Source organism: Mustela nivalis (assembly GCF_964662115.1).
Source record: "Mustela nivalis genome assembly, chromosome: 16".
NCBI classification, from domain to species: domain Eukaryota; kingdom Metazoa; phylum Chordata; class Mammalia; order Carnivora; family Mustelidae; genus Mustela; species Mustela nivalis.
The window spans coordinates 55,643,728-55,671,627 of NC_139035.1; the positions used below are offsets into that span (position 1 = coordinate 55,643,728).

Below are 27,900 nucleotides of genomic sequence, written 5' to 3' on the forward strand. Positions count from 1 at the left end.
CCTCTGTGTTTTGGAGGGTCACCAATTAAATGCAGGATGAGGCATTCACTTAAAACCTTTATTTTAGTGAAAAAAAAATATGTGCTATCCTATTTCTATTGATAAGAAGGCTTTTTGAAAGCAATGCTCAGAATCTTTTCTAATATTTTTACTTAAAAAGGGAGAGAATTCTTTTTAAGTTACAACAGAAACAAAGTAATACAACTACAAATTTAACAGTTCAGCATAAAAAGTATTTTGATGTAAGTAGGGAAAAATTCTGACTAATTTAAAATACTTTAATCATTTCTACTTGTGTGAGCATTTTTGAAGATGTGATATTCTATATATTTTCCAATTCAGAGAACAGCTTGTTCTTTAAAAATAATTTGGTAGGGGTGCCTGGGTGGCTCAATGGGTTGGGCCTCTGCCTTCGCCTCAGGTCATGATCCCAGGGTCCTGGGATCGAGCCCCAATTTGGGCTCTCTGCTCAGTGGGCAGCCTGCTTCCCTTCCTCTCTCTCTGCCTGACCCTCCACCTACTGCTGATCTCTGTCTGTCAAATAAATAAATAATTTAAAAAATAATTTGATATTCAGCACCCTTAATCATTGATAATATGATAAAACATCTTCCATAATAAAATATTTCCTCATTCTTTCTTGTCAGGGACCATTCCGTGATATCACTGAAGTATTGGAACAGCGCTACAAGCCTTTGGAGCCAACGTTGCGGGTAGCAGAACCAATCAATGAGTTAAATGTGGCCAGAGAGGAGTTCAGAAGACAGGAATGGATGCGAAATGTAAATGACAATATGTGAGTTCTTAGCTTAAAAAAAAAAAAAATAGCTGTAGCATGCATGGTAACATTTAACAAAATTTAACATTTTGTATTTCCTGATAATGTAGAGAATTTTTTATTTGTGAGAAAAGGTAGTGGCACTCTTGATCTATTCAGAAGCAACTGTTTTTCAATATGCAAATATGCTATATAATTTTATATATATATAATATATACACACATATATACAAATATATAAATAAATACACAGACATATATACACATTTATGTATGTGTATGTATGTAATATATATTTATGTGTGTGTGTGTATATAATTACTCAAAGAGAATGAATGGCATTTCAAGGGGATAAGTGACTACTGTCCACGCATCTGTGAAAATAATTACCTTAATTATCTGGTGAAAGCCTATGATGCTTCTAAAATAAGATCCAGTAGAACAAAAACATTTCTCTTAATGTGGACCAAATTTAATTTGGAAAGACTGATATAAATTTAATAAATCAGGTGCAATGTAGAAGGTTAGTGTCTTTACTAAGGAAGTTATCTAAAAAAGATAAAGGAAGATCTAATAGCATATGTAATTTAAAATTATTTTATTAGCCTCACTGATTTGGGTCTCAACTCAGACATATTTCTCCAAAGCACTTCCTCTCTCTTAAGGTATTTGTTACCAATATAGTCATATACAGTTTGTAAAAAGACCATTTAAGATCTGGAATAACTTTTTAAAAGTTATTAGTGTCCTATAGTATATCCTATAATTATCTTTGTATTGTATCTTATAATAATTCTTTAATATTTTAAATAATAACAAAATAATTATATTATTCTAAAAAGTTATAATTTCATAATTATAAAATATTATAAATTACTATATAATAGTCAACAACATATAGACTATTATTTTTACATAATATATAATGTGAACTAGTCATCATATTATAAATGTCACGTAATAATAATTCCAAAATATATTGCAAAGTATGTTTTATTATGTAAAGAAACTAGGATTACCTCTCATCCAGCACAGTGGACTTTGGATCATTTGATAAGTTAGGAGGGATATATAATGTGCATAATTTTAATCATGCATTTCTGAAAAGTCTCTTTGAAAATAAAAATTTCCACACAAACTCAGATGAAAGAAAATTGGCATGCATCTCAAGTAATTTTTGTAATTTTTTTTTATTTTGTAGCAATTACTTGACATGAAATAATTACCTATAGAGAATTCCATACCTTTTTCAATAATTGACAGTGACCCAATGTGTGGTGAATAAGAAATGAAAAACATTTATTTCCAGTTGGTTTTGGGGAGGTAGATCTCTCTGATAAGAGAGAGAGAGGGGGAGAGAGCGAGCACAGGCAGAGGCAGAGGGAGAAGCAGTCTCCCTGCTGAGCAAGGAGTCCGATGTGGGACTCGATCCCAGGACGCTGGGATCATGACCAGAGCCGAAGGCAGCGGCTTAACCCACTGAGCCAGCCAGGTGCCCCTCAGGGAACATTTTAAAGATTATTTTTAAATGTAAAATGGAACCGTGCAAGTTACCTAGATGAAGTAGAGAAAAAAGTCATTGTTACTAAGGGTGGAAGAGCCTCCCACCGTGCCTTCGAAGAACTATCCAAGTAAATATTTAACTTACCCATCAAGGTGGCAGAGGTGGAGTGGAGTAGATGATCATAAGTCAGGTAGTATAGGCGGATATGGGCTTCACTAAAAGTCTTATCAGAGGGGGTAAGGTCCTATATGTTAATACCTTCTATTAGTAGTCAGTGTTCTGACTTAATAGAGAGAATATAAGTATGCAGACTATAACTGGTTCCAAACTCAAATGGATTTAAGACATTGCTGTAGAAGTCAGTGCCAGTCTGTGTTCTGGGAGGCAAAATAATGCCCCCCCCCCAACCAGAGTCTACAGTCTTATCTCAGGAATCTGTGAGTATCTTGTTACCTTCTATGATGAAGAGGACTTTGCAGATATGATTAAGAAGTTAAAGATGGGGAGATTATCCTAGATGATCTGGGTGGACCCACTGTAATCACAAGGGTCCTTAAAAGTGGAAGAGGGAAGCAGAAAGAGATTGGACTACATGGAAGGTGAGAGTGATGTGATATGGGAAAAACAGTTTGTGTTTGCTGCCTTTTAATTACAGAGTAGGCATTTCTAACCGAAGAATGCTGTCAGCCTCCTGCAACTGAGAAAGATAAAGAAATAAGTTCTCCCCTAGAATTTCCAGAAGGAAGGGTGCCTGACTGGCTCAGTTAGTGAAACGTCTGCTTTCAGCTCAGGTCATGGTCCTGGGGTCTTGGGATTCAGCCCCACGTCAGGCTCCTTGCTCAGCAAGGAGTCTGCTTCTCCCTCTGCCTCTCCTTCTGCTTATGTTCTCTCTCTCTCAAATAAATAAATAAAATCCTTAAGGGTGTGTGTGGGGGGAAGAATCTCCAGAAGGAATGTAGCCTTGCCAACACCCTGATTTTAGCCCAATAAGACCCATTTCAGTCTTCTGACCTCCAGAAGTCTAACATAATAAATTTGTATTCTTTAAGCCACTAACTTTGTGGTATTGTTATAGCAGCAATAGAAAACTGCTATAGCCTGTTTATCAAATTAAGGAACTACCTTGCTATATCAGACTTTGGTGTTTAGATTAATTAAAAACCTGAACTTAACTTGATGAAAATCCTTAGATTCCTAAGGATTCGAAATTCTTCTACAGGTTGAAGGTATGGTTATTTAGGGGATAAAAAAAATATAATTGTGGCTGGAACCTCCCTATGAAGAGAAGTTCATGATTGAATCATAGTGTAAGGATATTATATTTTAAACTTGAGGAGGCTTTCATAAAACCTGAGTACGGACCACTCAATAGCTGTCTCTACATCTTTTTGAAAATAAAAAGTGTTAATTTTCTGATAGTTATTGTAGGGGAGGTAAAACTTTCCCTCTACGCCTTAGGGCCTTCATTTGGGCCTGGAAATTAAATTGACATAGACAGAATAATAGGAAAAAAGCACACACATTTATTAAAAATAAGTATTACGTGACGCAGGAGGAGCCCCACAAGGAAGTAAACACCCCCTAAGTGACAAGTCCTAAGTGCTTATACGTTAGCTTGTATAGCTTGTATACAATGAGAAACAGTTGTAGAAAAATAAAATGAGTGGGGAGACCAAAGGAAGACAAGAGTCATTTAACAAGTTCTGTTTTATAAAATTCTCTCGGCTTCAACTCCTCATCTCTGGGGACAAGAACATTTCTTTCTCTTGATATGGGGAAGTCAGCTGTCCTATGGGCACGTTATGTCCTGATTTTAAGGAAAAACAAGGGGTGGGGGATTCAGATCACATTTCTTATACCTATTCTTTTCAAGTGCCTTTAGCTCAAAATAATCCAAGGTGGCATATGGGATGGCCTCTTCTGTCACCCTCCGTTATTCAGATCAGGGGAAATGGGACACATCCTGTACACATTTAGTAGGAAAGCAAAACTAACAAACTCCATTTCTTGAACTCTGCCATTTGCTGCCACTAGTGAAAAATATTCAGCAACTGTGAATCTTACGTATCTGCCTTCATTCCCTCAGCTTTGCAACCCTGTTTAGACAGAAATCTTGATAAATAGATAAGTCATTTTTAAACCTTTTATTATTGCTTCTAATAAAGTATCATTTAATAGACAGTTACCATTGGAAAAATGCTTGGGAACTGTTAAGAAACTAGATCTAAATAATTTTTAAAAAGGGCATTTTTAAAAATGCATAGAGATGAGATCTGGTTAAATTTTTAAAGAGTAGTGATAAAGAAATCTAACATATCTCAAAACTTTTTTGACTTGTGGGATTTTCAAACACTTTAGACCTTTGTAATTTGCATATTTTCTGAACTATTATTGTATTATGATAAATAGGGATTATCATATATTTTCAGATAATGTTTTCTTAACAATTCAACTTTTATTTGTAACTCTTCCATTTATTTTAATTACTAGCACAGTGTGCAACATTTATTAATCAGCAGAGCCTTTTTAAGTTAAAATACTAAATTAGCTAACCCCATTAACACAGAATACTCCAAACAGGCAGTAATAGGAGAGGTAGTTACTGTGCAAATCGTATTAAACATGCGGGTGCTCTAGGGCACAGTTAAGCATGATTACCCTCTTTTGATCCAGTATTCCTCTGCCTCTCCCAGCTAATTTCCACTGGAAATTTACAAAGTGTTGCCTTCATTTTTCCAGCTTAATTTTTCTAATGAAGTTCTGGTACTTTATAACACTGGAGATACAGATAATAAGCCTGTGTATAATTAAGAAGTTCTAGAATTTGTCTACAAAAGAGCCCTTTATTACTTTGGCTCTCCTGTGAGAACTGGGCTCTTGTTCTGTTCACTATTTCCCTGAAAAAAAATTTTTTTATAAATAAATGACCACAGAATACTAGAATTCTGTTTCTGCAAACATCTAAGGCTAAAGAAGTTTAAGATTTATAACATCAACATAATGGTGAAAATTTGGAATACTTTTAGTGATATCCTTAGAATATTAAGCATACTTTTGGTGTATGTAATTGAACAAGTCATAAAAAGACATTTGTAGTCTTTTAGTTAGGTTTTATCAGATTCTATGCATGCTTCCTAATATAATACCTTGACATATGCTAGATCAACTTTTGCCAAAGAGCTTTAGGTCAGTGGATGAGGTCCATGGAATTTCTCTTGAAAGAAGTATAGTAATTTTGTGCCATATTCAGCATTCTTGTATTGGGTATGGCTTTTATACAGCCCAGATTTTCCTGATTCGGTTTAGTGTTTAAAAGTGTGTTGGAGTCAGAAGGAACTTGAAGCCTGAAAAGAAATTTTCCAGACAGAGCAAGGGGAACAGGGAGAGGAGGTAGCCTGTATAAAGCCATCTCTGTGTACAAAGTGTGTGGCTTCTGTGGATTTCAGCTCCCCTTCTGTGGTGCCTTGTGAAGCTCAGCTCATGGCTTTGGTACCTCATGAAAGGGGGCAGAGAGAGCTGGAAAGTCTGGGTAGAGCCAGTGCGTAAAGGGCCATGTGAACCATGGTGAAGAATCATATAAAAGGCCTTTTGTGGTATAAAACCATCACTGGAGTGAGGGGGGTCAGATAGATTAAAAATATCACTCTGTTAGCTCTGTTCTTGGTGAAGATCTGGGAGTCAGTGGTGACAAAGACTAGTTAGAGGACCATTACCATAGTGCAGTTCAGAGATAAAGAGGACTGCAGTAGGACAAGGACATTGGTAGTGGAGGGTAATGGAAAGTTTGACAGACAGCTTTATAGGTAGAATCCTATGAACCCTACATCAAATCTAGGCAACAGTCCGTTAGGGTATAGATGGTTGGTCAAGGGCACAGATACATTTAGAATCACTGTCTTAGAGCTTCCTTAGCTGCAAAGGAAACTGAAAAAGGTAAGGATGTGTTTGAAAAGATACAGCAAGGAATCTTACAGAAATATGAGGAACCAAAGAAAAATTGGACTAGAGTGAGCTTGTGGGCTGCAGAGCCATGGTTTCTCTCTCTAGTGTCCTATTTTTCTCTGCTTTCTGCCTCTTACCTCCTTTCTACTGATAATAGCTTTATCTGCTATTAGTTCTTTCTCATAAATCTTCAGCTTACACTTAGTTATCATGGCCATTCCAGACCTGATTCAGTATAACCTTCCAGCTCTAGAACCCACAGCTAGTTCTGTTTTTCAGTTCAAATTCCTGAAAGATAATCTGTTTTGCTCAATTTATAAAATCAGACTAGCCCATGTAAGTCATAGGATTGGAACACAATAAATAATAAATATGTGTTAATATAATGGATATGTTAAATTAACATAAATAAAGCATATAAATAAAACTAGCATATATAAAATAAAGCATAACATACACGTGTATATATAAATCACAGTTGTGATCTTGGGAAGGATGTATTATATTATATCAAATACATTGTTTTATGGGAGTAGGGCCATGAGCAAATATTTCTTCAGATTGAGGGCTGCCAGGCAGATAATCCTTTTAGTGCCTTGACTTGATAGCTTCTGGTTGAGTTGATTGGCCAGAAGGTGATATCCTTCCTTGACTAAGGAAAAAATACAGGCATACCTCAGAAATATTGCAGGTTCAGTTCTAGACCATGTAATAAAGTGAATATTGCAATAATGCAAGTCAAATGAACTTTTTGGTTTCCCAGTGCATATGAAAGTTACATTGACACTGTAGATTGTCTGTTAAGTGTATGCAATAGCCTTATGTCTGAAAATGTGCATACTTTCATTTAAAAATACTTTTTTACTGTATGTAAGTGATGAATCACTAAATTCTACTCCTGAAACCAATATTACACTACATGTTTACTAACTAGGACTTAAGTAAAAATTTGAGACAAACAAAAACTCAAAAGGCTCTAAATATTTAAATGTGTAAGGATAATTAATAAGGCATTCTTTTCTAATAAAAAAATAAAAAATAAAAATACTTATTACTAAAAAATGCTAGCTATCATCTGAGCTTCCAGCAAGATGTAATCTTTTGCTGGTTATGGGTCTTGCCTCAGTGTTAACTGCTGCTGACTGATCAGGGCAGTTACTGAAGGTTGGAGTGGCTGTGGCAGTTTCTTAAGACGAGTGAAATTGGCCGTATCAATTATCTCTGCCTCTCAGGAACAATTTCTCTGTAGCATGCAATGCTGTTTGATAGAATGTTACCTACAGTAGAACTTCTTGCAAGATTGGAGTTAATCCTCTCAAACTCTGCCATTGCTTTATTGATTAAGTTTATGTAGTATTCTGTAGCCTTTGTTGTCATTTCAACAGTCTTCACAGCAACTTTGCCAGGAGTAGATCGCACCTCAAGAAACCACTTTCTTTGCTCATCTATAAGAAGCAACTCCTCATCTGTTCAAGTTTTATCATGAAGACTCCACTTATAATTCTAGTTCTCCTATTTCTACTATATCTGTGGGTACTCCCTCTGTTGAAATCTCAAACCCCTCAAAGTCACGCATGAAGGTTGGAATCAACTTTTTCCTGACTCCTATTAATGTTCATATTTTGATCTCTTTCCATGAATCGTGAATGTTCTTAATGACATCTAGAATGTGAATCCTTTCCAGAAGGTTTTCGGTTTGCTTTGTCCACATCCTTCAGAAGACTCATCTATGACAGCTGTAGCCTTACAAAATTGTATTTGGTAAATAATAAGACGTGAAAGTCAAAGTTACTCATTGATCCATAGGCTGCAGAGAGGATCTTGTGAAGGCATGAAAACAGCATTAGTCTTGTCCATCTCCATCAGAGCTCTTGGGTGACCAGGTATATTGTCAGTGAGTGGTCAGTGGGCTTAAATATTCAGTGAGATTTAATGTTGTGAACAGATGTGCTGTCCAGGCTTTGTCATTTCATTTGCAGAACACAGGCAGAGTAGATTTAGCATAATTCTTAAGGGCCCTAGGATTTTGGAATGGTACATGAGCACTGGCTTTAACTTACAGTTACCAGCTGCATCAGCTTCTAACTAGAAAGTCCGCTTATCCTTTAAAGCTTTGAAGCCAAGCATTGACTTTTCTCCAGGTGTGAAAGTCCTAGATGGCATCTTCTTCTTCCAGTAGAAGGCTATTTTGTTTACATTGACAATCTTTTGTTTAGTGCAGCCACCTTCATGAATTATCTGAGCTAGATCTTTCAGAGAACTTGCTATCACTTCTATATCATCACTTGCTGCTTCACCTGGCACTCTTATATTTTGGAGATGGCTTCTTTCCATAACCTCACAAACCAACCTCTGCTAGATTCAACTTTTTTTCTGCAGCTTCCTCACCTCTCTCTGCCTTCACAGAATTGAACAGAGTTAGGGCCTTGCTCTGGATTAGGCTTTGGCTTAAGGGAATGTTGTGGCTGGTTTGATATTCTATCCAGACCACACAAAATTTCTCCAAATATCTCCAAAATTTTGTGTCTCTATCAGACCACACAAAATTGGCAGTAAGGCTGTTTCATTTCTTTATCATTTGTGTGTTCACTAGAGAAGCACTTCTGGCTTCTTTCAAGGACTTTTCTTTTGCCTTCACAACTTAGCTGAGTGGAGCAAGAGGCCTAGCCTTTGGCCTCTCTCGGCTGTTGACATGCTTTGCTCATTAAGCTTTGTCATTTCTAGATTTTGATTTAAAATGAGAGACATGTGACTCTAACTTTCACTTGACTACTTAGATGCCATTGTAGGATTGTTAATTGGCCTAACTGCAATATTTTTGTGTCTTAGGGAAGGGAGGCCCAAGGAGAAGGAGAGATGGGGGGGAAGTCCAGTTTAGCAGAGCAGTCAGAACACAGAATGTTTATTAAGTTCCCTGTCTTATGTGGGCATAGTTCATGGTGCTCCAAAGCAATTATAATAGTGACATCAAAGACCACTGATCACAGATCACTGTAACAATATAATAATGAAAAAGTTTGATTTATTTTGATAATTACCTAAGTGTCACAAAGATACGAAATGAGCAAATGCTATTAGAAAAATGGCGCTAATAGACTTGCTCAAAACAATGTTGCAGCAAAGCTTCAGTTTGTAAAAAGCACAATATCTGAAAAGATTAATAAAACAAAGTATAATAAGATGAAGTACGTCTATGTAAGAAGAATTATAGGTTTGATAAGATGGAGGTTTGGGGTATAAGTTTAATTTGGGAACAGCTCTGTTTAAGATTTCCTATTTTGCATCTAGGTAGATATTCCTAGTGAGCATTTGAAAATACTGGTTTTGAGTCAAAGAAAAACACTGTATATAGAGATAAAGATTTAGAAATAGTCACTGTAGAGGAAATAGTTAAAACCTTGGTGGTAGAAAAATCTCCTAGAGGCGAAACTATATAGAGAGAAGATTAAGTATAGATTTCTTGGAGTTGCTTTAATGTTAGGACCATAGTTCTTAATTAGGTTGCTCATCTCCATCACCTTGAGGCTTAAAATTATATATATATGCCTCCCTCAGTCACAGATATTTTGGCTCAGTAGGCAGATGTGTTTGCGATATATTCCGCAGTGAGTCTGATGCACCGTTCTGGTTAAGATAAGTGTCATTAACACAAGGTGTTGGCAGAAAATATAAGTCCGTCAAGAAACTGAGAGAGCAAGGAAGAGCATCAGGAGACTCTGTGCAGATGTAAAGAAAAGAAAATCCACTGCAAGGAATGGATGAACAGCATGATCCGGAGGTCAAGTCAAGTGAGAATTAAAAGAATGTATTGGGTTTGGCCCCTGGGAAGTCATTCATTGATAGCTTTGCTTTCTTCTTTAATTATCAGCTAGTTCTTATTTCTCCCATGTTCTTCAGGATATCATAAAAGAACTCATCCAGTTCTTTGCCAAACGTCAGGCCAATGTCTAAAGTTTTATTCTTACCCATGGTGATATATATGTTTATATGTATATACATCTCTTTATATATGTGTGTGTGTATATGCATAAAATATACATATATTAAAATATTCAGATATTTATATTTTAAAATTAATTTAAGATTTTTAAGTTCATATTTTAAAATTTAATGTAAAATTTTGAAATAGGAAAATATAGACATATTAAAGTATTAAAATGGTGCCAGTGTCACCACTTTTCTAGAATTTTAATATTCCACTTCAGAATTGTGCTGAAAATTAACATCCACTTAAGCTACCTATGTATTGTAGAATCTGTATTCTTCTGCTTTTAAAGTCATTTTGGAACATCTTTGGTATAGTCACAATTTCTTAAGAATAACTGATAGTGATTTGCATTTCATCCATAGGTCTGCTCAGTAACGTGGGATACAGTATATTTTAGTTAGAGACCTTGAAGCCATTGAAAGTCCTAGGTGCTCACATGTAAATTTTAAATCAGAGGTTACAAACTAGTGGTTTCTGAGTTGCTTACAGTCTTCAGACGTGTTATATTTGGATCCTACCAATTTTCTAAAAATTAAATTAATTGAAAATGATAAGTAAGTCTTCTGAGAATCCAGATTTTCCAGCTTATATTAAAAACTAGATGATCTAGAAACAGTGGCCCCCTCTCTTACATGGCAATAATTTGATTTTTACATTCTTCGTTTTTATATCTGACTGACTGGTGTTACCTGCCTAGTCCTTCCAGATTAAAATATGGAGACCCTTGTTCTAGGTAATAAGATCCTCAAGAAATAGAGCCCATGACTGATGCAGTACACTGAATGCGATACTTGAGACAGATGATAAGTGCCATTTTTTAAAAAATTTTTATTTTTATTTTTTTATGTAATGAGCTTGAGCTTAAACTCTCATTTATTTTGTTCTAATCTCTCTAATTCAGTCACTAAAATTTTTCTCATTGAAAGAAAAATCAAGCAAAAAACCCTAATTACATTGTGATTTCTCTTTGACCTTTATTAACATTACCCTATTAGTCCCAGTAATAGGTGGGCCCTATGCTTCTGTTTTTCTTTCTTGTACTTCCAGTAGAATTTCCCAAACTGTGTCTCTTAAAATGCTAGTCTGGAAGATATCAATGAGTTTTCTATCAAATAAATTAGGAAAAAGTTACATTCAAAACAGTTAAACTTTTTTTTTTTTTAATGTGGCATTTACAGGGCTTCTCAGTCTTAAATAGACTTTTATTTAGTGTGAACTTCAAAGAAGGAACATATAATGTATAGTATTTTGCAAACTTATTCACCTATTCATTCAACAAATATTACTGCATGCCTAATATGTGCCAGACACTGTATTAGGCATTGCAGATAGAGCAGTAAACAAGATAGAGATCTCCTGGCTTTGTAGGTCTAATAATATAGTTGGTTGAGAAATCTCCTCATCCACAGATCATAGTTTAGAATATGCTACTCTGGAATATTACTCAACAAAGAATATTTTATTTTCCTTAATGATTTTTTTTTTTTTAGTTTCAGCTTATTTTTTCCTTAGACCTTCTTAACAATAAATTATACAAGTGTTTCCCACAGCCTTATATTCCTTCTTAATTACATGTTCCTTTTTATTAAGTTTTTTTCATTTTAATTCCAGTATAGTTAACCTGTGTAATTATATGTTCTTTATGTCAATTATACAAGTCCTTAAAATATCTGAGCTCATCCTTTTTAGCTATATTGGCATCTTTGTAAGTTTAAAACATCTGATATAAATGGCCTGAAAGAAGAGCCTGTGTGACTGTTACTTAGCTGGAACATTTAAATTTAGTATCTTTTAGCAGAGATTTTTTTTTAAAGATTTTTCACAATTAACTAGAGAACAGTCAGCTCTGCAAAACATATGTCAGAAAGTTGTTGCATAGCCATAATAAAATTACTGAGTAAGCATGCCTTGAGATTGTTAATAATAATATATTTGGGAGTTCTTTTTAAGCTAAGAAAAATGTAGGAAGAAGAGCAAAATATGTCTTTCCATTTAAATTTAGAAGCTTGCAATATAAGCTTACTGTCTAGTTGATAATAATATATTTGGGAGTTCTTTTTAAGCTAAGAAAAATGTAGGAAGAAGAGCAAAATATGTCTTTCCATTTAAATTTAGAAGCTTGCAATATAAGCTTACTGTCTAGTTGAACAGATAGTCTTGCCATTTGCATTCCTTAAATATTACATTTCTGTCTCCACCCTGGGGGAGAGACCTGTGCTATTGAGATTGCTGTTTAAATAGTTTATGAGTTTTAAATTTCTGCTCTGCATTCCACTCTAAGGATAAAATACTTTATGTATTAAACACTTAGAGCTATGATTACATTAAAATCTCAGGGAAAGCTGTTTTCTTCCATAAATAAAGCCCATCTGATTCCTGTCCCAATCTGTTGCTCATTTCATTAACATCTCTTCAACCAAAACATCTTCATAGAGCAGTGAACTATGTTTTGAGATCATTCTATTGATACTGGTGAGTTATGTTAGGTTTATCTAGAAATTTGGGTTCTTCATACCTATAGTGAAAATACTTTATTTCTCATATTGAACGTAGGGAAGAGTCTTAATTTGCTGAGGTTATTCTAAAATTTAGATTAGTCTGTATTTAAGAAAAAATAGTCAGCTTTTTATGACCCTTTTTACGACTCAGACCTGAGTCACTTAACCTGATTATTGTTTTAGTAAGCTAAAATTATTCAGTATTGAGACATAATTGACATATAGTGTTGTGTAAGCTTATAACGTACAGCATAATGATTTCACTTATATTGCAAAATGATATACATTCATTATTCATTATATTAATTCAATATTCATTATTAATTATACACACTACAAATCTAAAACATGTCTCAAAATATAATTGACAAAAATAATTTGCATATTTCCAATTATGTGTTTTATCAAAGTGCTCTATCTTTTTTTAAAAAAAGCTCTGATTGGTTAATGAGAACTGAGTCATCTGATAATGAGAGCAGAAATGAACTGGTTATAACTCAGCCCTCAAAACATTAAATCTACTGTTTTCTACATTATAATAATGATTGTAATATTGAAGTCTAATAGAATCATTTTTGAGCAGGTGTACCTTTAAGATAACATGAAAATTATTTGTTGATTGGTCTATTAGATTAAATCAGTTTGCTTGATTCATGTTTAATCTTTCAATTCTTTCATCACGTCTTTCCAAACTTTTACACCTAGGTGTCTTTGCTTGTCCAATTAAGTTTCATGGACTAGAGAAATTCCCTCTGGAATTAAAGGAAATGCCTTCTCTTAATTAGCCCAGAGTGGATTTTTTTTCCCCCTCCTATTTTACTTTCTTTACCTCCAACTAAATAACTGTTCTATTTTGAACATTACAAAGCTCTGAATCCTTGCTCCTTTTTTTTTTTTTTTCCAAATATTTTAAGCAAAGATCTTGGGGTAAATTCTAGCGTTCACTCCTGTATCCACATTGGGGAGTGTCTTCCCTTCCAGTGTTGTTAATAATTGGGAGGGGTGGCTCATATACTAAGATCTTTACTAATGTAGCTTTTGATCTTTTGAGCATATCTGTACTTCTATTACCAAAAAACCCCCCAAGTTCCCCCAAAACCCATTATAGCAACAACTATTGCTATAAGAAAAAATAACGGCATGCTTCCCACTCTGTGTTGTACATAGATAAAACTGATAATTGATTTTCTGAGAGATTCTTTGAACATTTATTAACTCAGTAGTGCATGGTTAAGAAACAATATTAATTATCTTAGAGTCATTCTTAATACACTTAGAAGTAAACTACTGCTTGCACATATGAAATTTAATTACTCAAATATTAAGACAGTAAAATTCACAAGCCCTTATTTGCTATGCCATCATCTCATTACTTTATATTTTCTAGTCTATAAAGTGTAGGAGGTTTTAAAAAACTTGAAGACTAAATTATTTTATGATCAATCTGAGATGATGGAAAAGTATTTTTGTTTCCCTTTCCCACAAGAAAAAGTGGATCTCTTGATAGGCACTTATTACATAAGAGTTCTTATTTATTTTATAGTTCATATATAAGAAAAATATTTTTTCCAATAAAAGAAAATGTCAGACATGTTTTGGTATCAAAGAATCACAAAGCATCTGATTTAGCAGCATGATTTGAAGAGAGCAATGTGGTAATCAGCCACCATTCCTTGATCCTCCGGATTTATTAGCCTTAGTAATGCTATGGTCAAGTCTGCCTCTCAGGGCAGCTTAGAGCCCAAATAATGAGCCCACTTTTGGCAATAGTATTAGTGAGGAAAGAATAAAGTCACTGGGACAATAGTTCCTACAGATGTTAAGTAAGATAAAACTGTTGAAGCTTAGCCTGTTCTGATAGGAACCAGAATGTACCCTTTGAAAAGCATTCTTTCTATTTTCCAAGCAAATTAGCTACACACTTAAAGGATCCTACGTGCATGTTCCAAGCTCTTAACCTCTGAGTATCTACTCATACCAGCCCCTGACTTGCTTGCTCTTCTTTAATTTCCATATATGTCTAATGCAGTCTGACCCATTTGTTACAGTTCAGGTTAGATATTGTCTTACTCTGGTTTACTATTTCTTTTGCCTCTGGCCTATTTGCATTCTTTTGCATAGCTCACTGGAAAATTTATTATGGTCTGGAACCGAATTCCTAACTTGCAGTAAAATGTTCCTTATCCTGAAAAAAGTGTCGCTTTATCCTGTCCTGTGTTAATGCATATATTTTACTAGGAGCTGTTTAATAGAGAGAGGGCCGATCTAGGGCATGTTTGATGTTTGAGATGTGTTTAAGCATGTATCTTGGCATCTCTAAATTGTTATCACCATGTCCATTTTGGGATGATTTACCTATCTAGAATCCATCATGGCTTGCATAGCTACCCTCCTGAGCAGTCAAACTTTAATATAAATGTAAACATAAAGACAAATATTTTGTACTGTATAAAGATCTGTAATATATAACTATATATATTTTCCTTATTTACTATGCAGTCATATCCACCATAAGACTCTACATGATCTACTTTATTTTCTTTATAAAGAACACAATTTCTAGCTATGTTGAACCCCTCTCAGTTCTTTCAGCGTTCCTTTTTATGCTCTACTTCACCTCTGTATCTTTGTATATATTTTCTTTTGTTTAAAATAACCTCTACCAGCTTCTTAACTTGACTATGTCTTTCATTTCTGCACACACAGTCTAAAAAGATAACTTTTCTATGTCCCATCTCCCAACTCCTTGCCAATAAACCCTCCAAAGATAAGCATTTATTAACACATATGCATATACAAACGTAAACCTTCCTCTCTGCCTCAGTAACCTCTTGTGCATACATCAGACACAAAACTTAACAGATTCTCCTGTGTTGTTTCATTCTCCACTCCCTGCTAAGGTGAATTCCTCTTAGGGATAGTGCATCTTTCATCATTCTATCTCAGTGTTTTTCAAAATGTTTAGTATATAAAAGTACTTCATTTAATGTTTATCTAATAAATGAATTTTATTAAGACAGCAGAGAAATCAATGTGGACTAGAGTAGGATAATTAGGCTGCCTAGGAAAACTGGGTGTTAAGCTGGATTTTAAAAGATGAGCAGGGTATGGATCAGCATATCTGGAAGAGAGGAACATGGTTAAAGACACAGGTAGGATGGAAAGACAGAGAGAAAGAGCAGATTGGCATCAGTGGAATGGCAGACAGGAAGTGGTAGGAGACTGAACAGATCAAGTGCGTTCTAAGAAGCCTGACAGCTGGGCTGAAGAATATAGGCTTGGGTTAGTAGGCAAGAGGGTTTCATAATTTGCAGATTTTAGTTATTTGGCAGTGAAATAAACAGGTCAGAGGAAAACCTAGATTTATGAGTGGCAATAGTTGGACTATTAAAAAAGGGGGGAAAGTAAGAGGGAGTTAAAAGAGAAAAAAAGATAATTCATTAGTCTTCTTATTTGGAAAATAAGTATATTAATACTAAAGAGTTTGTATTTGCAGTGGACCCATTCTCCATGAAGCTAATTGACTATTTTTAAATTTTTGCTTCCTGAGACCTCTATAAATTCTTTCCTAACTGCCCACACATTCAGGTAATGAGGTGTTCATGAAAGCACTGTGTCTCCACATTGTATTTTAGAATTTCTTCCAGACCTGAATCTTTGATGAGGTTATAAAATAAAAAGCTAACCCATATCTTCTTTAATATGGTATCCAGCTAATTGAAAAGAAATCACTGCAAATATGAGGTAAATCTGAATATATATTTAAAACTGGTAAAAGGTAACATTTTGAAAAAATAATTGGTATTTATCTAAAAGTTTGATTATTAACTAAATTGATTTTTTAGGGTTTTCATAGCTATTTATACTTTTATAGAGCAAATCCCATTTCAGAATTAAAGAATTTCTTCCAAATTTGAATATAAATATTTGAAAATTATTTATAAAACATTAAACATTTTGAATATGTATACCTATATATACACATATGTACATATGCTTAAGAGTACACATGCATGTTACTTCAGTGAAACATTATGGCTGAATGAAATAAAATTAACTCATGGACAGGAAAATACTTAGTCTTTCAGCCTTGTCTTCTCAGCCAACCATTCCCTTGAGAAAGCAAATTTTGTTCAGACACAAAAGAAAAATGTACTATTAAAATGCAATTCAGAAGTGATAAAAACTGTAAGTGCAGCAGCCGGCTCACAGCACCCCCTTTGTATACTCAGGGACATTGGGGCCACATTAATTTTTGTGTGTGTGATGTCCATCCCATGTGCAAATTAGCACTGGAAGGACCATAATCTGTCTTATATGAGAGCTGTTTTCCCCAGAGCATGTGTAATACATGCTTGTGTAATTTTGTAATTCAAAGCTCTGTGTTGTTTGTTTGTTTGTTTTTATTTTAAATCGTATTCGAGATGTTTTCTTAGGAAAACATTAAAAAGGAATTTATTAATAAACATTAAAAAGGAATTGTAGAGAAGTATGAAAATTAATGAACTAATAATGCTGCTTTCCTTTATTGTTTTTTAAACAAATATATAAGTGCAATGGCAAAGAATCAAATTTTCAGTTCAATTGAGATTAAAAAAACCCTTCCTTGTCTTAATTAAATGAGATAATATATGTGAAAATATTGACATGTGGTTATGGGTCAGTAACTCTGTTGAAGAGTTCAACTTTAAAGCCACAATTTCAGAATATGCTTCTCAGCAGAATATTTCATTTTACTATATAAATTTCTCTTATTGCCCAGATATCTTTCTCTAGTTTCTTTAATTAAACAACATCTAGCTCCAACTTCATTAGTATCATATCCTCTTTGATTAAATTAAATAAAAAATTTTTGAGGTTTACTCCTATTTCCTTCATTAAATCTCTTTCCTCCAGACTATCTTTTATGTTTGGATATGTGCCTTTCTTCCATGTTGGTAGTTTCCCCAATTGATAATCCATTCTTAGATTTATATTAAAGGAGACACTAAAAATCAGACTAGAAATGTATTTGTATGTGAGAGTGACTTTTTGACTGATCGACTTTTAATTAAGAGTTTTTCAAATGTCGATATTTGAAGTTGTTTCTCTGGTCACTCTCAGTATCTTTTTGAGACGATGTATTTGTCTGAATGCAGTATTTAAGTACAGTGCCAGTTCACATAGATATGAGCAAGGGAAGAGTTCAAGGAGTAGACACTGATTTGAAATTCATATATCCCATTTGGTGTCTTGAACTTCACAGGGATTCTGCAAAATCTCCCTTCCCCTTTGGCCTCTCCCTCTTCTGGAACTGAGATTTCAGTTTTTTGAATGTCCTATCTGCTTTTCACCTGGCAAAAATTTGTTGGTATTGTCACCTGTTTCATCTTTCTCTTCTGCTTATAGGTTTATAACTTAAAAAAAAAAAAATTCTTTACTCTTATTTCAAAGGACTCTGGTGAGGGATTTAAACATTTCACCACATTACACAAAAAGCGTATTACAATTTTAGATGTTCCATGAAAAATTATATGGGTCTTAAAATTTTGATCTTTTATGTTGATCGTAACACATTAAAATAATAATGCTGATGATGGCTATGACAACAGGCTACTTCTACATTTACTTCTACTTTTAACACCCCCATTATTTATTGGGCATTTGCTCTTTCAGCTTCCATGTTAAGCTTTACATATACAAAATTACTCATTCCTTACAACAACCTCATATGGAAGTAAAATCTCATAGAGGTCAGGTAAGTTCTGTAAGTGAACACAGGTAGCAAGGGCAAAAGCTAAGATCTGAATACTGGTATGGTTGACCCAAAAGCCTCATTACTCAAAACCCCTACCAAAAATGCTTTCATTATTCTGCTGAGTTAAAGAATGAAACTGAGCGACTATCTTATTGTATACACAGAAATTAACTCAAAATGGATTAAAGACTTGAATTTAAGATCTGAAACCATGAAACTCTTAGAAGAAAATCATAGGCAATAAGCTCCTTGACATCAGTCTTAGTGATGATTTTTTTGGATTTGACACCCAAAGCAACAAAAGCAAAAATAAACAAGTAGGGTCACATCAAAATAAAAGGCTGCACAGCAAGGGAAACCATCAACAAAATGAAAAGTCAACCTACTGAATTGGTGACAATATTTGCAAATCATATATTTGTAAAAGGAGGGTAATATTTAAAGTGTATAAAGAACTCATACAATTCAATAGCAAAAAGAAAAACAATGTCATTTAAAATGGATAGAGGACTTAAATAGACATTTTTTTTTTTTCCAAAAAAGGCATACAGGTGGCCAACATACAGGTGCTGAACATCACTCATCATCAGGAAAATGCAAACCAAAACCACAATGAGTATGATCCTACGACACCTGTCAAAATGACTAATATCAGAAAGAAATACCAAGTGTTGGCAAGGATATAGACGAAAAGGAGACCCTTGTGCACTGTTGGTGGAAGTGTAAATTGGTGCCGCCACTATTGAAAGCAATATAGAGGTTCTTCAAAAAATTAAAACTGGAACCTCCCATATTATCTAGCAGTTCCGCTCATAGATATTTATTTGAAGAAAGCAAAAGCACTAATTCAGAAAGGTATATGCATCCCCATGTTCATTGCAACATTATTTACAACAGCCAAGATATGGAAACAAACTACATGTCCATCAGTGGATGTATAAAAACAGTGTTTTATACAATGGAATATAATTCAGCCATAAACAAAAATGAAATCTTGCTATTTGTAACAACATGGAGGATCTCAAAGGTGTATGCTAAGTGAAATAAGTCAGAAAGAGAAAAGACTAATACCATAAGATCTTACTTCTACGTGAAATCTTTTAAAAAAATACGCTGATAGATACAGAGAACAGATTGGTGGTTGCCATATGGGGTGGTGGGTAGGTGAAATGGGTGAAGGGAGTCAAAAGGTACAAAATTCCGGTTATAAAATCAGTAAGTTATTAGGACCTAAGGTACAGATGGAGATGTAATATATAATGGACACTTAATTTATAATACTGTACCCTATATTTGAAAGTTACTAAGAGAGTAAATCTTTAAAACTTCTCATCACAAGAAAAAAAGATAACTATGTATGTTGAAGGATGTTAGCTAGACTTGCGATGATCGTTTCATAATATATACAAATGTCAAATTATGTTGTATACCTGAAACTAATACAATCTTGTATGTCCATTGTACCTCAATTAAAAAAAGAAAAAAACTTTGAAGAAAACCCATTTTAGTGAGAATTTCCTATAATGGGATTCCTTTTCATTTTTGGATGCCCTTTTGAAATTAAAAACATTTTTATTTATACAGTGAATTTTTAATTACCTGGCATCATTAATTGATAGATTTATTCTTTAAAATTTTCTGCATTTCCAGGATATTGGAGACATAAAAATTCTGTGAAAAAAGTCTTACTATCTCCATTTGCTGAATAAGAAATGAAATTCATAAAAGTAACAGAGATAGTGGCAGAAGTTAAAGTGGAATGCAGTTATTCTGATTCCAAACCATGTTTTATTTTCACTATGCTTTACTACTTTTCTAAATTTTAATGTTTTTAATCCAATATTTGCAGAAATAAAATTAACTTCACTTAAATGTTCTTTCAGGTTTTTGCCGTTTTCTACTTACCATAAAAATAAAAAGTATACCCCATTAATGCATTTGTCAAGCAAGTATGGTCCCAATTCTTACGGAAGTCATCATTTTAGAGATGAAAATCCCAAGAAATGGATCTGTGACAAGGTAAGTTAGTGCAACATTAAAAAAATGATGTTCTTTTTGAAAAGCTAAAAATAACACACTGATTACAACAAACATAAATATTCTCATACAGTTAACACCTTCATGGTTATAAAATTATTTATAGCTATTTCATGTAAAGATAACACTGCTAACTTCTCTAGCCAGTAAGAGATTTGTGTTTTTGTTTTTTAGCGTTTCATGTTTTTTATGGGTAATGACTCAGCTATCCTATGATCTATGGTATACATCATGGCTTTGCCAAAGCCAGCCAGGGTCAAAACTTGAATCTGTGATTAAGAATAACCAAGCTCTCAGACATGGTAGTGCTTGATCTCTTGATTCTCTCAATCTCTGTGTGTATGTAGAAAGGTAAGTAAATAAGTAGGCAGGTATGTAGATAGATAGGAATAGATAGAAATATATGTGATATTTATATATGTGATATTTACATATATATATGATACAGAAGAGAAGAAAGCAAATATTTATTGATTCCAGAGTTACATTTGTTAGCATTTAGAGAAAATTTTCTGAATAGGGAAAATACCAAGGTGTCTTACACAATGAGGTAAAAGGGAAGTTTTTGCTATGTGTTAAGCCCATTATCTAACAGAAACTATAACTTATTTATAGAAATAATTACGCAGATAAAATGAAGTTGTAAGTGACTTTCTGGAAAGGGGTTAAAGCCACTGAGATCCATAGAGCATACCAGATGTACTGGTTCTATTAATAGTCTGTCAATGAAGATTTACTCATTTACACACAGCCTCCTAAAAGGCAAATACAGTAAAGCTTATATTTTAGAAATAAAAATAGAAGGAAATGATCTTAGATGAGAACAGTGTCTATACTCACAAAATAAAGGAAACCATTATGGCAGTGCTAAGTGATAGGAATTTCAGCTTGTGGATGGCAAAGATGAAAAGGAAAATACAAGTTGCAGACATATCCTCATTACTCAAGAGGAAGACATATGTTAGACCCTTAAGAAAAATGAGATCTTTATTTTATCAAACTATAAGGAAAAGTCTATTTTTAGGGCATTATAAATATGGGATTACCAAGGGTAAGTCACTGGAGAGTAGCACAGATACTTTAGAAAGTGCCTTTTTCTTTTCCACCTGCTGAGTCCTCTGTCTTAAAAAATGATCTAAAATACTAAGTAATTCCACATCATAGGGAATAGGTACAGTGAGTAGTTCAATTTGGCTCACTGATTGAAAACCTAAATACTGGTGACAATGTTATTCTTGGCATTTGTTTTTACCTGATAGGCAACCATTCAGAATGTAGGATAAATATAATTTTTAAACTATCTAATTTCATATTTTGAATGTATGTAATGTGATCTACATCTCATTTGCTATTTGACATAAACATCTTTTTGCTTTTATGCCCTCCCACAATTTTATTTAATTCAAAGAAGTGCTCATTTCTTCAATATAAATGACTTACTTTAGGACATTAAGCTGCTTCTGAGTAAATAAGACCCTTGTGCAAATGTTTCTTTCCAAAAATAATATAATACTTTTTGGTTTTAGATGATCAATTCACCTCATACATTCTAACTTATTTTAGAATATGCATCTGTCTTGCAGAAGTAAGCAAACTCATGGAAATATTGACACTTTTGGATACGCTCTAAAGAGAAAAAGTTTATTTTGTTCTTTTGAGGAATTGTGGTGTGCCTCCATACTTTTAAAAAGTATACATACTTAAAACATTAAGGACAAGTAGTTGTTCTTGTAGACTCTGAAAATTAAGAGAGAAAAGTATAGGGAGAAGTCTTAATAAATATAATAAAAATTAGTAAGAAATCAGTAAGTCATGAATTATAAATCATGAATCTACTTAACCCTACATAAAAGCATGTAGAAAAATACTAAATGAAAATTGAAATTCCATCTTTCCCATCTTCTCTCCCTTCCTTCTTATTTCTTCCTACTTTCTGATCTCTTCAAATAAATAGATTAAACAAATTACTCTTCTGTGTGGCTAATGTAATCAGCACATTAGAGAGGTAGCCATTTTATTGTTTGTATGTTAAGTCTTAGACCTGTTAGACATAATTTATATTTTGATTTGATGTTAAGTCATTTGGGTGAGAATTGGGTTCAGTAAATTGCTAAAAGAAGGCTTCTTTTTCTTTAGTTTTAAAAACTTAGTTTCTTGATTAATGAGGTTGGAGACCACAATTTATTCATTATTAGTGGAGTAAGGATAGTTTTAAGGCGGCTAGAGTTAAGGTCAAAATATTGAAGAAGGAAAGGCTGATCTGGTTTTATGCTTTTTCTGTGGGAAGATAGACTCTTTACAAACATTTAAAGTATATGTAACATTATTTGAAAGCAATAAATTGATTTCAACCAAGAAACAACTCAATTAAATATAGTTGGTTCCTGTTCTCCACCTCTCCCATCATGTTTTGAGATTATCTACATGGAGAATTTCCTTTTCTTCTCTCACCGATAAGCATGGAGGTTTTAATTTTCCAGTCATTTGTTACACAGTGTTAAAGGTATCAGTTGAGAGAAAAGCAAATGTTAATTAGCTACTCCTTCTCTAATCACATTCACATTAAATTAATTATCAAATATTATTTAATATTTGTTTTATTTTTAATGCTGTTGATCTGAAAAACACTATACAAAGACATCAGAAGGGTGCCTGGGTGGCTCAGTGGGTTAAGCCACTGCCTTCGGCTCAGGTCATGATCTCAGGGTCTTGGGATCGAGTCCCACTTCGGGCTCTCTGCTCAGCAGGGAGCCTGCTTCCTCCTCTCTCTCTGCCTGCCTCTCTGCCTACTTGTGATCTCTCTCTGTCAAATAAATAAATAAAATCTTTAAACAAAAACAAAAACAAAGACATCAGAAAGTCAACAAAGGAGAGCAAATAATACAGTTTTTTCTTCATAGTATGAAAATCAATAATGAAAAATAGCATACATCATTTTTCTTAAAAGCATGGAAATCTATAATAAAAAATGTAATAAAACATATTTCTTTTTATGTAATTAGTGATGGTAACTTTTAATTAACTTAAGTTGAATCTTTTTAAAAAATTTTTATTTAAATTCAATTTGGGTAGCATTCACTGTATTATTAGTTTCATAGGTAGAATTTAGTGATTCAGTAGTTGCAGGTAACACCGTCTGCTCATCACATCATGTGCCCTCCTGAATGCCCAGTTGCCCCATCCCTCTGCGTACCTCCTATACAGCAACCCTCAGGTTGTTTCTTAGAGTTAAGAGACTCTTATGGTTTGCCTCCCTCTCTGTTTTCATCTTACTTTATTTTTCCTTCCCTTCCTTACTCACATTTCTTTAATCTGTAAAAGCCCCCAAGTTGTTGGATTCTAGGCCTGTGTCTTAATGGCAAAACTTTAAGTTCAGGAAAATAATTGGTGTTTATAAACTACTGTGCTTATATCAATATCTAAAATAGAAGTGAAATTCAATAAGGAGATATACCAGTCGATTACTATTAGTTTAATCTCTTTGGGTAGATTTAAACAAGTTGGACAATACAAAAATTCAGTGTACTAAAAACATTCTTTTAGTTGTCAAAACATTCACATATGTTCATATTTACTGGAGCAGAAATAATAGTCTAAGGCCTTTATCTGAATTGGAATGAGTTCTCATATGCATTTTAGATGACTGATTTTAATGGAACTATTTCATGTTTTCCCACGTTTGCAGAATTCAGAAAGAGACTTTTAAGATGGTTCATGTTGATGGAGCCTTTCTTCATATGCCTTATTGTAGGTGAATTACAACAGTAGGGCAGCCCCTTTTGTTATTTTCACATGCATTTTGGTCCCAAACAGGATTTCATAAGCTACAAAGCATAAAAATATCTAGTACTCCAAAGAATTAATTTAGAGAACCTAAGCATATTGCACAGAACATAAAGTTGACCTTTACCGTCTATGGCTTTTGGAATGGAGTGGGATGTGGAACACATCATAGATTTAATGTGGCACATCGCTGTCTGCAGAAGCTTGGGTGGGACTGGGACTGCTTGCCCATGGCACCCGGTGATTGAATCTGCTGTCACCAGCATCCTGATAATAATGAACATTCAGCTTAACGACCGTGATTATGATTATCATAATTGATGTGCAAGTACAGTGTGTGGGGATCATTACAGCTGAACTGTATAGCAGAGAAACATGCCTCAGTTATGGATAATTTTACTTTTATGCATTGATTGGGATAAAATATGCCTTTCTATTTAAACAGACCAGCTTCATATAATTTTAAAAATCTTTCTGTATATGTTGATTGATGATTATGCACTTGCTGAAAAACAGCCCCTTACAGTTGTTTGTTTTGTGTTGTTTCGTTTCATTAGTAAATGTAAACAATTAAATAATTAGGTGTAATTGAGGGAAAATAGTTTGCTTATGAGGATGGCCTTCAATAATCAAGTATTCAGTTTAGGTTTGTTTGGTTTTTTTTTCCCTCTTTCTCTCTCACAAAACACCAGGGACTAAAATTCTTCAATTATTTTTTTGCTATGATTATCCTTGAATCAGTCAGTCTTCTTGAGGTCACTAAGCTTCAGGAAAATAATAAGTTTAAATAATTTTTGTTATAGATCTGTATATGCATTTGCATATGTGTATATTTATATATACTCTTATGTACTTTAGAAAACTGGATAGAGCCAAATATTATTTATCAAAATAATATTTAATCTAAGAATAGTGTTAAGATATATATATTTACACTACCTTTGCTTTTTAACCACCTTGTTTCTGATAGATTTATTATATTGTGTAGTAATTTTTAGTTATACTTTTACAAAGGATTTCTGATTTGAATTTTAACTTGTGAATGAAAATAATATGTGCAGTGATATATCCAGGATTTTTAGTAGATTAGATCTGACCATATTAGTCTATGATTATTAACCTAAGGGCTTAATTTGCATTTGAGTCTAAAATACTGCATTTGAGTGATGAACAAACATAATGGGCATTTTTGTAAAGCCAGGGAAGCCATTAAAAAAAAAAAGCTTTTATTTTGTAACTTCAGTAAAGTCTGAGATTGAGAGATCTCTCCACCAGATCCTTAATAACTGTAGAGTGCTAAAGAGACTGTGGCAAACATTTCCTCCTGAGATCTGTAAGATTCCATCCCCCAGGTCAGGTGCTCGCCCCTAGATGTGCAGCTGCGCAGTGTGGTGTAGGACAGAGTGTTTGACAGCCAGAGGGTTGACAGCTTGCCTATAAAATTCTTCTTTCAGAAGTTTTTGTTCCCAGTGTGATTCTTGAACTTTATTAAGAGTTCTGCTGTAAGTTTACCTCTAAAAATTCAACATATGCCAGTTTTCTCTGTGTAATTACTAATCTAGGATAACAAGAATTAAATTCTTCATCTGATAGAAATCTTGGAATATGTTAACTGCATTTCTCTACGATTAAACTCTTAACCTTAATTAAAAAAAAACTTTAAATACTTCAATTTTTTTTTCTTATTGTTATTGTCGGAAACTGGGTTAACATATTAGCAAAAACTTTAGGCTTCTAGACCTTTTGCCATCATTCCTAGGTATAGGATCATAGCTTTAATTTCTTTCTGTGACCTCCCCCCATGTTGTCTTTATTTGACTTGCCAAAGAGGAGGTTTCCCAGAATCAAGAGCCCAAGAATAAATAGAAATATAGCTAGTAAATATTCTTGGTGTCTTAGAAAGAGTTGGACTTTGATCTTAGGAATCATGGATGTGTTTGAAGCATGATATGAATATGAGAGTTAACATTGACAGTGCTTATTCAAGTGTCGTTGGGCTATGTCTGCAGGTTTGGCATGGAAAAGTCCAAGGGATATTTGTGGGTTTTCTAGTTGGGCCCCTATCAAACCATACTGAACAATAATGTTTGAGCATTTCCGCTGCATAGGCATACATCTTTGCCCTAATGAATTCCCAAAGGTGAAATTTCTTTCTTTTTTTTTTTAAGAGTTACTTACTTATTTTGGAAACAGGAGAGAGGAGCAGAGGGAAGGAGAGACAATCTAAAGCAGAGTTCCTGCTGAGCATAAAGCCCCACATGGGGCTCAATCCTAGGACCCTGAGATCATGACCTGAGCCAAAATCAGGAGAAGGCTGCTTAACCAACTGAGCCACCCAGGCGCCCCTGAAAGTGAAATTTCTTAGTCAGGGCTATGATAGTTGCTGTTATGTGTCAGTTTGACTAGGCATTTGTACCATTATTTAATCAACAGTAATCTCAGTGGTGCTGTAAAGGTATTTTGCAGATGTGGTTAACATCTACCCTAAGTTGACTGTGAGCAAAGCACATTACCCTGAATGGCATAGGCAGATCTGATACAATCAGTTGAAAACCTTAAGAGCAAAAATTGAAGTTTCCTGGAAAAGAAATCCTGCTGCATGACTGTAATATTAATTCCTGCCTCCATTTTTTCCCAATTTCATATTACATTTATTGGCTCAAAACTATAACTTAAAAAATTTGAAGAACCAATTAACTAACATTCTTTTTTTTTTTTTTAATTTCTTTTCAGCGTAACAGTATTCATTGTTTTTGCACTACACCCAGTGCTCCATGCCACACCTGCCCTCCTTAATACACACACCTGGCTCCCCCAACCTCCCACCCCCCACCCCTTCAAAACTTTCAGGTTGTTTTTCAGAGTCCATAGTCTCTCATGGTTCACCTCCCTTTCCAATTTCCCTCAACTCCCTTCTCCTCTCCATCTCCCCTTGTCCTCCATGTTATTTGTTATGCTCCGCAAATAAGTGAAACCATATGATAATTGACTCTCTCTGCTTGACTTATTTCACTCAGCATAATCTCTTCCAGTCCCGTCCATGTTGCTACAAAAGTTGGGTATTCATCCTTTCTGATGGAGGCATAATACTCCATAGTGTATATGGACCACATCTTCCCCGTCCATTGAAGGGCATCTTGGTTCTTTCCACAGTTTGGCAACTGTTGCCATTGCTGCTATAAACATTGGAGTACAGATGGCCCTTCTTTTCACTACATCTGTATCTTTGGGGTAAATACCCTGGAGTGCAATTGCAGGGTCATAGGGAAGCTCTATTTTTAATTTCTTGAGGAATCTCCACACTGTTCTCCAAAGTGGTTGCACCAACTTGCATTCCCACCAACAGTGTAAGGGGGTTCCCCTTTCTCCACATCCTCTCCAACACACGTTGTCTCCTGTCTTGCTAATTTTGGCCATTCTAACTGGTGTAAGGTGGTATCTCAATGTGGTTTAAATTTGAATCTCCCTAATGGCTAGTGATGATGAACACTTTTTCATGTGTCTGATAGCCATTTGTATGTCTTCATTGGAGAAGTGTCTGTTCATATCTTCTGCCCATTTTTTGATATGATTGCCTGTTTTGTGTGTGTTGAGTTTGAGGGGTTCATTAGAGATCCTAGATATCAACCTTTT

General features: G+C 34.2%; 1 protein-coding gene across 7 annotated transcripts in view; it reads left to right on the top strand.

The window, feature by feature from the left end:
• Positions 1-27,900, top strand: part of SPATA17 (spermatogenesis associated 17) — a 204,147-nt gene that overhangs the window by 101,576 nt on the left and 74,671 nt on the right. For all 7 annotated transcript variants that reach the window (XM_082703007.1, XM_082703005.1, XM_082703002.1 and 4 more), the window contains 2 exons: positions 648-796; positions 20,331-20,466. In XM_082703007.1, the coding sequence (XP_082559133.1) occupies positions 648-796; positions 20,331-20,466 (285 nt within the window). The remainder of the gene's footprint in view (positions 1-647; positions 797-20,330; positions 20,467-27,900) is intronic.